Source organism: Blennius ocellaris (assembly GCF_963422515.1).
Source record: "Blennius ocellaris genome assembly, chromosome: 15".
In the NCBI taxonomy this organism is placed as follows: Eukaryota; Metazoa; Chordata; class Actinopteri; order Blenniiformes; family Blenniidae; genus Blennius; species Blennius ocellaris.
In genome coordinates this window covers 14099004-14112602 of record NC_137664.1, presented here as the reverse complement: position 1 = coordinate 14112602, position 13599 = coordinate 14099004, and the positions used below count along the sequence as shown (strand labels likewise).

At 40.2% G+C, this 13599-nt stretch overlaps 1 protein-coding gene across 1 annotated transcript in view; it reads right to left on the bottom strand.

Annotated features, from left to right (window-relative positions):
* LOC308140347 (poly [ADP-ribose] polymerase tankyrase-1-like) overlaps positions 1-13599 on the bottom strand; it is a 103167-nt gene that overhangs the window by 38806 nt on the left and 50762 nt on the right. Inside the window, exons 7-9 of the mRNA XM_080510078.1 lie at positions 3357-3451; positions 1546-1612; positions 1101-1287 (exon numbers count right to left, since the gene is read on the bottom strand). Of these exons, the coding sequence (XP_080366204.1) occupies positions 1101-1287; positions 1546-1612; positions 3357-3451 (349 nt within the window). The remainder of the gene's footprint in view (positions 1-1100; positions 1288-1545; positions 1613-3356; positions 3452-13599) is intronic.

Sequence of the window (13599 nt, the reverse complement as noted above, 5' to 3'; positions counted from 1 at the left end):
GAATGAGTGTATATGTGATGTTTGTCTTAGGGATAGGGATGAATTTCAATGTTTTTTTGTTTGTTTGTCTGTTTTTGTTGTTTATTTGTTTGTATTCTTTTTTGTGGGCTTTTTGTGTTTTGTTTGTGTTTTATTCACTCTTTTTACATTTTGTAACTAATATTATCTGTTTATGCCTTTTATTAGTTCTTTGTGGTTTCTGTTTTCTTATCTTAAAACTGTACAATTCCACCTGCGACATTTCAAAAAACAAACAACAAAAATTGTAATCAAAGTTGCAATCAAAGCTCTGAATTACCAGATGTGTGCAGATCTGAGGAACTCGGGATGCAAGTCCTTGAAGTTGGAAAGTTTGAGCTCGGAAATGTTTGAAGATACAGAGTTACTATCTCAATCGCTGTGCTAGATTAAACTATAAACTGTGTTTTATTGTTATTTCTATAACCGTTACAGGATTTGTAGACCACTTCAGTGACTCATACATACAGTGGCTTGCAAAAGCATTCATGCTCCTTGAACTTTTCCCTCATATAAGAGAAATCTGTTTACCATTTACATTTGGTCAAGTACAAATGGAAATGTATTCTACTGGGATTTTATGTGAAAGTGCCACATATTTAGATTTTTTTAACAAAGAAAGACCCCTTGTGTGCTGTGCAAAGGCATGTGTTATCCTGAATCAGTAAAATGGGATGAGTAAGCATAAAATTGTATAATTGTATTTTTAATGCACAGTTTGAAAGCAGACAAAAATACTATTTGAATCACCCATTTGTGGTAATTCAATCGGGTAACCAAAATGAAACTGAGGATGACTCAAAACATTATCTTGTTTCAACTTTCCAAGCAAGACGATGTTTGTTCTCACACCAATGATCCCACTTTCTCCGCTCCACTTATTAATTGTCTCCCTTGTCAAAAGTAGAGATTCAGATTCACATTTTTAAACGTCTCAGTGGTCAAATAACTTCAAGTGAACTGTGCCAAGTGTAACTGCAATAGATATTCCCTTCCTAGTCATTAATTCAGCAGCGTGGCACATCGAGCAGCGCTGTACACTGTGCAGCTGCGAGTTTATGTAAATTCAGAGCCGCACTCACATGTGAGTCTCTCCTTCAGCTCCGGAGTGGGGGCCATGTCCACAGAGCTTTTGCTGTGGCAGTTGAGCAGCGTCGGGTCGGCGCCGTGGCTCAGCAGCAAAGAGCAGACCTCCACTCGGTTTTTAGACGCTGCCTCGTGCAGCGGCGTGAACTGCCACAGATCCATGGCGTTCACGCAGGCCCCGTGCTGAGAAGAAAGGGACAAGCCGGGAACAGAACGAGGATTGGATTACTCTGAACCATTTTTTTTCCTGAGTATATTTGGAAACATTTGAGATTTCAGTCACTCCGGTGCACGATGCGTGTCTGCTGCTCGTAATTAAATAACAACAAAACAGCCTGGCCTTATTCTTTCAGGGGTAAATATTAAATTAAGCCATATATTGATTTAAGCTAAAGCCACAACTTCTGTAGATACTGATCAAATATATATACGTGTATATACCTTTAGCAGCAGCTCAGTAACTTCATAGTGTCCATAAGAGCAGGCATTATGTAGAGGCACCAAACCACTGGAGGGGCAAAAAGAAGGAAATATTAACAAAGCAGATCAATACAAACTAAATAATTCACTGATGTGTTTAACTCTGCATTTTGGGTCTTTGTGTCGATAAGGAATCTATGTCCCTGAACACATTAGGATCATGGTCGTTCATTCAACCAGGACTCTGAAAGTGGTCCGAATGGTTTCTTCGGATTGTTACAGTTCATTTGCTCTCGTGCGTCAGGAGACTTATAAACTGTGTCTACAGCTCAGGCAAAACTCCGCTGTGTGGGCTCAGATTAGATCCCAGAAACATAACCATAACTCACCCACTGGCATTCAGACTATGCAACTTGTTGTTTGTAGAACTGATATTTAGACTTTGACTTACAAAGCCCAGTAATGTAGTGTTCGGAGCTTTCATAACCTATGCTCCAGCTCTGCCCACAGCCATTGCTGGCAGCCCTAAGATTAAGTGTTCTTCAACACAGCAAGCCATTACAACTTTTTTTAAAAAAATTTAATGACGGGTTCAAAACTGGCTTCATAAAAAAAGTAACTGGTGTGCTATTTTTCATTGTCTCTTTTATTGAGGAAGTCTTAATTTAGCTTCATTGCTGAGCTGTCAGCACTGTGTGGGTCAGTCTAAAGACTGATTCATTCATAGGTTCAGAAGTCAATTAGTGGAGCATGCATGCTATCTTGGTCTGTTCGACGTTATTTAAATCAGGTATTTTCACCAGCTACAATATTTTCAACATCTCACTACGATTGTAAGCAGCCGTGACAATTCTGCATGATGTCTGTTGTTGAAAGAAACCGCTTCATGACTAAATTACATTGAGAATCAGCAGCAGAACCGCTGAGATAAACCACCAACATGTAGACTGCAGCAGATTGCTCTCATAAAAGGAACATAATGTTTATTTAAGGGCTGCAAAGTCATCTCAGGGAACAGAACAGAGAGACAAATATCAATGTCATGAATCTGGTTACTGTCACAACTGTATTGATTTCTTACAAATGTACTACTGCCAACAGTTGTGGCATTACTGTAATAAGTTAAGCCTTAAGATGCATTATTACCAGAACTGACAATTCATTTCAAAGCGACTGTGCATGTCCACCATGGTCGTAGTTAATACTCTGCACTTGTGCCAGTAGATGGACAATGAGAACAATGGCAGCCTCCAGAGTAGCATGATTCCCACTCCATATTCTCCTGGGACTTCGTAGTTTTATAGCTGAGAGTCGCATGGAATATTAATTCAAGTCTGTCATCTCCCCATACAAATGTCCATGTACTCGCCATTGTTAATGTTTAAAGGGTACTGCTCTCTTCACAGAGATGCATTTTCAATACAAAATCTATTTTGTTTTTTTTGTTTTCAGCATATCGACCATTTCATCATTTTCAAAATGTTACGGTGTAAATGCAAATCTTTTCTGAAACGAAAACACAAAGACTTTTCAGGGCAAAGTAAGAGTTATCTGAGTATCATGAATGAACAGGACAAGTTTCAGAGGGTGAACAATTCCCTGCCTCCACCTTATGAACAATTCAAGATCAGTGCAGATCCAAAAAGAAGGAGCTTTCTTTGCTGCATCCTGGCTACTTGGCGATGCATTAAATAGCTGGATTCACACCTGCTGTTGGTTATGAGCAGCACCACTGAAATGCCTTTAGAGATCTCGCTTTTCATCACAAGTGACAGTTCAGGCACTTTAAATCTGCTCATTTGAACTCGGGAGCAGTTTGTGGGTGCACTTACCCTTTGTCCTTGGCGTGAACATCTGCTCCGTGCTGTAGTAACAACTGAACTATCCTCACCCTGTTGTATCCTGCTGCCAGGTGGAGTGGAGTGGACTGTAGAGACAGACAGCGAGAAAGAGCGAGGAGGATGGAAATGAGAACAAGAAGAGAGGAGGAGGAGGATGAGGATGAGGAGTCAAAGGGTGGGAGGGAAGAAAAAAAGGATATTGGAAGTGACTGTAAGCCCACACATTCACAACAACACAGTGACAGTCTATCATCACAATCTAATCACCACCAATCGTATTTAAAAATGGTATGTTAAAGAAGTACTTCTATGTTATGTTATTTTCTTTCCTGAGAGGCCACATATTCAGTGATTCAATCTGTAATAACTTGTGACTATAATGTCTTTGAAAACGTTGATGAATAGCTGCCGTTGCAAATGCATTAAGATGGGATTGAGAGGACATGGCTTCAGCTCTTCATGCAGCATGTTACGTGTTCACAACGAAGGCCGTTCTCCCTCAGAGCCGCAGTGATACTCGCACTCGTGTGGAAATGTTAATACACCAAGCATGTTCTCATCAGGCAGTCCAATTGAACTGAAAGTAATAAAAAACCTTGCCTCCAAGTCATGATCTAAAAGCCATTTTACGGCACCAGATGTAATACAGGAAAAAATGTTGAATAGGATAAATGTTAGAAAGACTTTGCATGAATAAACGAAAATTGAGGCTTTCTGGGCCTTTCTATGTGCAGGGCAGTGTTTTTTCCCCCAGGTACACCGGGTTCCTCCCACAACCCATGTGAGGTTAATTGGTGACTCGAAATTTCCTATACATATGTGAGTGTGTGTGGCCGATCATCTCTCTGTGTCTCCCTTGTGACGGACCAATGATCTATCGAGGACGTACTCTGCCTTCACTCTTTGTTAGTTGAAAATGACTACAGCGTGCTGCAACCCTGAACTGGATAAAGCAGTATAAAAAAAGAAAAAGAAATGGATGAATTTCACAATGAATTCACACAAAAGAAACATTGCTTAAATAACTCAAGGCAACCACGTCCCCATGTGTGCTTTCTGTCAGTTGACTTCATCAAAAGGAGTCGATGTAGACAGAAGAATCTTCTTGTATAGCCACAAGTATGGAACATAAATCAATGCCACAGTTTATATGGCCTAAACAAGGCTGATCTCTAGACTACGGATACAATAAACTCCACAACAGAATCACAATACACAGTACCGTATTTTCTGCCCCATAAGGCGCACCGGACTATCAGGCGCACCTACATTAATTGACATAATTTACAACTTTGTTCATATATAAGGCGCACCGCCCTATAAGGCGCATGGAATAGACCAGTGGTCGGCAACCTTGACAGCTCAAAGCCATTAAGTTACATTTTCCACTGATTCTAACACCCAGAGAGGTGCACATGCCTTATTTTGATAGTCCAACCTGCAGCCTATGCCAGGACGACACTACACACAAAACCTTCTTCACTGCTGGTTGACAACTTACAACTACCAGTAATAATAATGATAATAAACTAAACTACGTGAAGTAAGCAACAAAAACACAACACAACACAATTATTACCGACACCACAAACCAAATATAACCCCCAATAATTGCATTTAAAACACCACAAACAGCTGCAATGAATTATGGGAGTTTCTATCGGCTGCACTGAGGAGCTCAGGATGTCCCATCATGCCTTGCAGTGACAAATTTTGTGTTGTTGGAGGTTATTGTGGGTTTTTGTTGGGCTTGTGTGTGTGTTGATTGTGTTTATGCTGTGTTTTTGTTCCCCAGTTTAGGGAGTAATTATTTCATCTAGTTTATTTTGGTTTGTTAGAATGTTGGTGTGCAACCATGAGTGATGAATGTGTTGTGTGGAGTGTCGTCCGCTCTGAAGCTCCGGTAGCGAAGTTAGAGTTGTCAAAATAAAAGCTTCTGGGTGTTCAGCTGGCAAATAGCAGTCTCAAGTAGCGCAATTCTTCCATATATAAGGCGCACCGGGTGATAAGGCGCACTGGCAGCTTTGGAGAAAATTTGAGGTATTTAGGTGCGCCTTATAGGGCGGAAAATACGGTACAGACTCAAGAGAGATCACCATTGTTGGCCTTCAATATGTGAGAAATATGTGAATTTGAATTGAAAAATCAGATTTTCAAAATGTTGCATTTTCGGTGGCTCCTAGCACTGTTGCCATGGAAACAGATGCCAAAAATGCAACAAAAGTTCAGTGTTTTCAGTTGAAAATGTTGTTGTGTAAACGGGGCCTCAGATTACACTTAGCTTTTTTTCAATTCATCTTGTGTAGACAGATTGAATTCCTACTGTCTTGTAGGTGAAACACTGAGATGATCTACCTTCAGAAATGACCTACAGCCTTCTAATTGTGTATCATTGTGGCAATAAATCAGTCACTGAAAGAAAACAATAGATTTATGCGATGCCCCTTCGATGGCTGGTAAACAATGTGATTCGGTAGTGCTTCTACAATATAAAATTCGTCACAGACTAGCTTGTAGCTTGTAGCTTGTAAATGCTAAAAAAAGTCAATTGTCAATGGCTCATGTGGTTTGACACAAAATCTGTGGCTGGCATGTCACAGTCATCACATGAATTACAAGATGGAGAAGAACACTTCTATATCGACACTTGTCAGGTTGTGACCCCCATGAGTTGATGTTATGGTCAGTTAGTTTGGACTTTATCCAGTGAATCGAAATAGGTCAGTAGCTCAGGTTGAGTTGTCCCCCTCAGATCAATATATTTCTTGTGGATCTTGAAATAGGCAGCATTTCTACTTGTTAACAGACACAGGGGGACTCAGGTTTGAGATTGAGGTGGGTTTCAACTCGTCAAACCCCCACATCTAATTTTGCCTCTGCAGTGACTTGATTATTTTATCAAGGTGTTTCTCATAATACACAAATTTATATAGGCTCATACACACACAAGGTATTGATGGGGTGAATGCTGATGACAAGACTAAAGGGGTCGTTCAGTGAAGAACTCCCACTGGCCTGGTCTTGACTCAGCCTCGATACACTTTCATTTTCATTAACGGAACCATTTTTAAAGTCATGCAGAGTCATTTCCGTGATCAAACAGTCTGGAACTTAAAATGTATGTTCTTGCTATTATTAATGCTATTTCAATTCCACGCTGTTAAATTTGAAAGCGTGTCACCTTAAGCTCCAGGCTGATTTCAGTTTTCTCGTTGCTATAATCCTCAGCAGTTTACGTGATACGAGTTCTCAGTGTGGAGATTGTTATTTTCTTTCCAAAGTACACCTTCTTCCTCTAAGAAATCATGTTAACAAACTTTTTAATCAAATGCATGCTATTGAAGGAGAAATTGACATTAACCAAATGACAGAAGTGCTCCAAATGTGCATTGTGTGGCATTTTCTTTTGTAAAAATGAATGAAACCTGATTCTTCCATTAGCATTATTCTCATTCCTCATAGTCTTATAACTTAAAGTTACTAATTAGCAATCCTTTTTCAAAACAAATGCTTCAAATGTCACTGGGAAATACTTCTTTAATCCCAGTAAAACCTCTTCATAGTGAGTTTTATTAATTATCAAGGGACCATTTCCAAATACATTTCCTTTAAAAACAATGTTGGAATATTTCTGCGGGTCATGCAAATAGAGGACGAGGGTATAAAAATGCATTGTGTGGTATTTTACTCCAAAGAATAATAGCTCACTATGTTAATTCTATTCATGTGAGGGTGACAGTTTGAAGAGGAAAAATGTTGGCATGACAGCAAGACAGTGAGCTGTGAGAAAGACAGCCCAAGCCTGATAAATTATGCACCACACTTTATACATTACAGTTCAGAAAAGCAGCACGTGGTCCCAAGAGGTGATGACAGGGGAAAAATGGCAGAATCTCACCTGTTTGATTCGACTTTATTCCCGATATCGCCCCTTATGCCCTCACTGGCAACACTGATTGGCTAGCATATGAGGTAGTGCCTTATATTCGGTGCTGGCATCAAATGTTAACCTTTAAGAAAGTGCAAAGATTTTTCCCACATTGGGCACTTGCTCTTTTCGATGCAGACGGTTCATCTCACGATTACTTTATTTTAAAGAAGGGTGGAAGGTTAAAATCGGTGGATGGCCAGAAGGCTGCAGATCATGGAGTGAAAATAAAGTTCAGCTGGTATGACGGCTGTTTAGTGGTCATATTCTGAAATAAAACATCACTACAATACGAACTGAACAAAATCAAAGAAACCCAGAACATTCCGTGCTGCAATATAGTAGAACGACTGATATTTTTCAGTGACATATCCCTCAGGGAGGTCAGTCATGGGGCATTCAGAGAAAAATCATCCTTAAAATGTCAGGCTGCAACATTATTTCATAAGAAATGATGCAAAATCTTGGCAACATCAGAAGTCTTTTTAAAGGTTTCTGATGTCAGTTTTGCACTGACCAAATAAATAAAATCCACCTCTATCCCCCAAACCACCTGCTCCTGGTGTTAACCAGATTTCAGAAGGGCATCTTGAAAGAAAGATCATCTCCGCTGATCTCTGCTGCTCAGTCAGGAGTTCAGCTGAGAAGCGGCGGCGGCAGCAGAGAGGCAGAGCTGGCTGGACAGATGGTGCACTCGTATTTACAGGATGTGACAGCGGCATTTGGAAAGAGTGGGACATGGTACGCAGTTAGTCATCATCCTCATTTTAAATGCAGTGTCTTTGGGTACGTGTGTGTGTGTGTGTGTGTGTGTGTGTGTGTGTGTGTGTGTGTGTGTGTGTGTGTGTGTGTGTGTGTGTGTGTGTGTGTGTGTGTGTGTGTGTGTGTGTGTGTGTGTGTGTGTGTGTGTGTGTGTGTGTGTGTGTGTACTCCTCTGTGCAAATGGTGGCAGATATAAATAAATAGGAAAGAAAAAACATGTAAGGCATTAATCAGATCTTGGGTACGTCTTAAACTGTGAGCTCCTTGCGAGTCATCAATTTAGAACTCCTGCACGAATGCATGCATGCACACGCACTTGTGCATGCACTGTTGCATCACCATGATGGTACTGCCAGGATTGGACCGGGTTGTTTAAGCTCTACCTACCTCTCCAATCTGTCTGCTCTGTGTGAAGAACGGGTACGCGTGTGTGATATATATATATATATATATATATATATATATATATATATATATATATAGAGAGAGAGAGAGAGAGAGAGAGAGAGAGAGAGAGAGAGAGAGAGAGAGAGAGAGAGAGAGAGAGAGAGAGAGAGAGAGAGAGAGAGAGAGCAACCCTTCAGCTGCCATAGAAATTCATCACCGGATCAGTTTATCTTGTATTGGATTATCTACACAGAAGCTTATTTTCAGTAAAGTCATAAAAAAGCAGCCTCCAGCTGAAACTCTCATCCTGTGAGCTCAGCTGCCACAAGCCCACAGCGACAATAATCAAAAGCATCGCCCCTTTCTCATCTAGCTGACCCTCATCCAATCCCACTGTTCTCCACTCAAACCTCTTTGTGCGCGCATCACACAGTTTAGATAGCAAACATGTTCTATAGTTTACAAATCACAAATTATAGTGACCATTCAAAAGGCAGCAGAAAAAAAAAACCCAAACCGAAGAAGCGGTTTTGCTTCATTATTAAATAAGTGTCCTTCAAAGACAACAGGACAGCAGCTGCAGTGCTTTGAGCAAAAAGGAAGGCTTCTCAATGTGCCTTGTGTTTACATAACTACATACATTTTGCTTGTGCCAGTATTGCATGCAAGGCAAACGTCAGATTAGGATATTTACACAATTGCCTGCAATGACTATTCCCTAAAATATTCCAGATCCAGAGAGATGAGAGCTTAATCTTGCACACTTCAAGCCAGTGGCTGTTTGTGTTTGTGATATACAGGCTTATGAGGCATTTCCGAAATACGTAACTTGGCGTGTGACTCATTAGCACACGTCTGAAGACACTTGGGTTCAATTATCAACAACCTGAGGTCCACAGCTCGAGCCCATCGAGCCAAGTCCAGGTTCAATTTGTTATTCTAATGGCATCGAGTATGAGCATCAAGCACAAGATGGGATTGTACCTGATCTCCTAGTTACACTTAATCATTTTCACACTGCTTATATAAGGGAAGAGAACAGCTTTGATGAGAGGAAATTGATCAACTGACAGACTAACTGCAGTGATGGAGCTCAACACTGAAGATACTCGTGGTGGGACAGCAAGACGGTCTAACGTAGAGGCCATGTCAACCAAATATTGTCATTGATGACAAAAAAAATAGGAAGGTTGTTCATTGACTTGACATACTGGATCACAGAGGGTGGATCTTGACTAACACATCCCCTGGTTGTGAGCCACCTTTATAAACGTGTAGAACAATCCTGCTGTAATACGATGCTGCCAGCAGCAATGATAGTAATTGAATGATTTGTCTTGTTGATCAGAGAAACTGGAACGTGATCTTTAAATCTGAACAATTACAGATCCTTTGTTGAGAATGTCAGTCAGAATGACAGACAACAAGAAAGTCTCCAGCAACCACGAGCTGTTGATGTTTATTTAACTCAGCAAAATTAACTCCTGCAAATGAACACATCTTCATCTGTTAATTAAAAAAATTAAACTCTTAAACAGCTCTCTGTGTGAGGTAGTACGGAACATGCTATGCACCCAATTTTGCAGGTATATAGTATGATCTTGAATAAACAAATGTAAAATTAGAAAAACAAAACTGAAAATCACTGCACCACTCACTTAAGATCTGTTTTTGGTTGGTGACGAAAATCCAGCCCTTGATTTTGTAAATGTATTCATCTTTTGAGTTAATGATATAAATACAGTAGTTAATCCTAAATGAATAGACAAAAAGTCAGTGCCTTAGAATTCTTTGACTTCTTCACCAAAAATTCTATTGAGAATCAACAAATTATATTCTCCCAAAGTGAAAAACCTGGTACCACTGTATTCTAATGCAATCAAACCTCAGAGCAGATAAGTGACAGTGAACAACAACAATAAAAAGAAAAACCCTCACCCGGTTGTTTTTTTTAATCATCTAAAAGCTTTTCTGTGAGGTGGCTGGAAGTCGGGAGTGGAGGAGGGGAGGAAGATGTAGGAACAAAATATGGGAGGGAAATCAAGGCAGAAGGACGGACGGGGGGCTGCAGCAGACAAGCGAGGAGTGAAAATACTACTGTCTTCATTTTCCTTTGACATTTTGTATGAATCGTTTTCTCTTCTGTAGACTATGCACCCCACCTGGAGGTACAAACTCAAAATGTGTGAAGTATAAAATGTATTGGATTATTTGTACTTGTCAGACCTGAGAAAATAATCTCAAAATATGTGTAGAGAATAAATCACACTGTGTAAACATTGAAACTACCTTTTGATCTAACAGAACGCTTAAAAACATGCAGCTCGTGTAACCTGCCGCCCGTGTCAGCCCTTGTTGTTGTTGTTGTTGTTGCTCTCTCTCTCTCTCTCTCTCTTCTCTCTCTCTCTCTCTCTCTGCTCTCGTCTCGTCTCTCTCTCCTCCTCTCTCTCTCTCTCTCATCTCATCTCTCTCTCTCTCTCTCATCTCTCTCTCTCTCGTCTCTCTCTCTCTCTCTCTCTCTCTCTCTCTCTCTCTCTCTCTCTCTCTCTCTCTCTATCTCTCTCTCTCTCTCTCTCTCTCTCTCTCCTCTCTCTCTCTCTCTCTCTCTCTCTCAAGCTGTTCCCATGACAACAGTGACTGCTAACTGTCAGCAGTTGCCATAGCGACAAGACATGATGTATCTGGGAGGGTGAACGGCTGTGTTTGGACCATTTTGTTTCAAGTCATTAAAATGTGGGATGCTATTCCTCAACTTTGCCCTGAAGGCTAACGACCTGCTGAACTCCCACTTATACGAAGGATCCTCGCAAATGCATCGTCAGTTTCTAAAGTCTGAGATAGCGCCAAACAAAGAAAAAAAAAAGAAAAAGAAAAAAGAAAGTCTTGTAGTAAGCTAAAACTGAGATAAAATATCTTGGAGCTATGGCTTTTGAAAAATGTGTCAGAAACAGACAGAAAATAAGCAGCTTTTACACCATGTCGGAGTGAAAAAACCAGCAGAGCTGCAATGTGACCTGACCTGCGGCATCGGTTTGTGCATCAATCAGGAAATAACTCTGTCTGATTCTGATGCGACAAGCAATACTTTTCGCCAAGATGCACTTTGAGGCAATAAACATCTTCAGCAGTGAGAAAAATGTAACTGGTGTGGAGAGATCTTTACAATCAATCAGCGGGGTGGGAGAAAAACAGAATACATCCTGTGCAGATGACACAAACATTCATCTAATTGCTGGATTGTGCAGTATAATACTGACAATGGCCTGGATGGTGGAAAAAAAATAAAAAATACTGGGCTCAATAATGGCTCAATAAAAGTTGAACTGTGTTCCTGTGCTTCAGAGTTAATTCCATCTTGGCATTAGATGAATAACTAAATTCCTATTTCAATCAACTTTTTAAAGACAGGAATAAAAACCAGTCACTGACAGCGTATTTTTCTGTGACTTTCAGTAAACTAGTCATAAATGGGTTTACAGATCCCAAAAACCTATATAACATATATAACATGTGAATATAGGTAACTCTCAAGGTATATCTTTGCTCGCCGTCCTGTGAATCAGACCAACTGGTGGCGTCGTGCTTTGAAATCTCACCTATGAATGGTGAAACTAAAAAACTTTAGGGCCAGAATGTGAATAAAATGAGCAGATACATATTTATTTTACCGTCACTTGCATTAGATAAAGGTTTGTTTTGGTTTTTTTTGTTTTTTTTTTTTTGGGGGGGGGGGTGTCTCTGAGTACTTCAGTTTGACACATTGTAAAATTGAGCAAGCTTTAATATGAACGTGTGTGGTTGCCTGTCTTTAAAAATATGTATGTAGCATGGGATATATCTTATGAAGCAATTGGGCAAGGTGATGGCTAAAACATTGAAGCATCGTATTTTACAGACTCCAAGTCTTTTACTTAGCCGTTTCTTTGACCCATATCAACAAAATTATTACCTGAATGAAGGAAAATAATTTTGGGGGGAAAATTCTAATTGTGGGACAGAGAATCCAGTCCATCTGGAGCAATAACCACAAACTCCATACCTGTACATATCATATAAAGAAAGCGCTCAAAGCTTTCTGATGCACAATTATCGAAAGCATCAGCAGAGTGTATTAAAAGTGAAGCAGTACAGCAGAGAGATTGTTGCTAAGAGCTGAATATCACATGCTCCCCATTTGAATACATTAATGCATTTATTCTGGAGCCAAATCCTCTGAAACTCTGTGGGGGAAAAAAAAACAACAATCACTTCAAATTACACAGTGTTTCCTTTTCATTATTTCTGTAGTCCATTTTTTGCAGTGTGTTAGCACTGGAACTACATCAACTAGCAAGTTCTTGAAAACATTTCTTTTTTCAAATGATGAATTCATGCTACAGCTCCATCATTAACATATTTTCTTCAAAACGAAGAAATGTTTCTTCTCGACGTGGACTTTAAAAGTGAAATTACCCATAAAATGACTGTAGGAGAGCTATTTAACACATTTCATGAATGCATTTAAATAGGAGTAATGGAAATAGTGTACTTGACTTGATTTCAACAGCTTCAGTACTCAGATCTGCACATCAGTAGGTGGACATCCTAACAAGAAGAGTAATGTCAGATGGAAAGATCAATAAACATATTAGCAAATCTGTGTGCTATTCCATTGACACACACACCCACAAACACTCAAGCGCACACACACGATAAGCTGCTGACAGCTCAGCCCAGCCCAGCCAGCATCTTGGAAGATAAATAACCTACAGCTAGTCTTCTCATCTTGAGTTCTGAATGCACACACACACACACCTACATACACCCCTGCCTATCTGCTCTGCCTCCTAGCGCGAAACACCGACTATCCCTCTGAGGTAGGGGGGGGGGCTCAATGGAAAGTTTAAAGCTCAGCAGCGGCTAAGGGAGTAACTTCAGGAAGACACTCCAGAAGAGAACCTGCAGAACGAGTCTCCCACACTTCACTCTGAAAGACATTCTCTACTTTCTATGAGCTGTTACCTTCTAATTATTAGAAACGAGCCCAGTGATCCAGGGTTGACAAAAAAAACGACTGATAATCACGTTTATCTCAGTCTGAGATCTGATTTGTAACAGTTCTTTTCATCTTCAATCGCCTTCTCTGCTTCATAGAGTCTGCAGGATTACTTCCAGGAT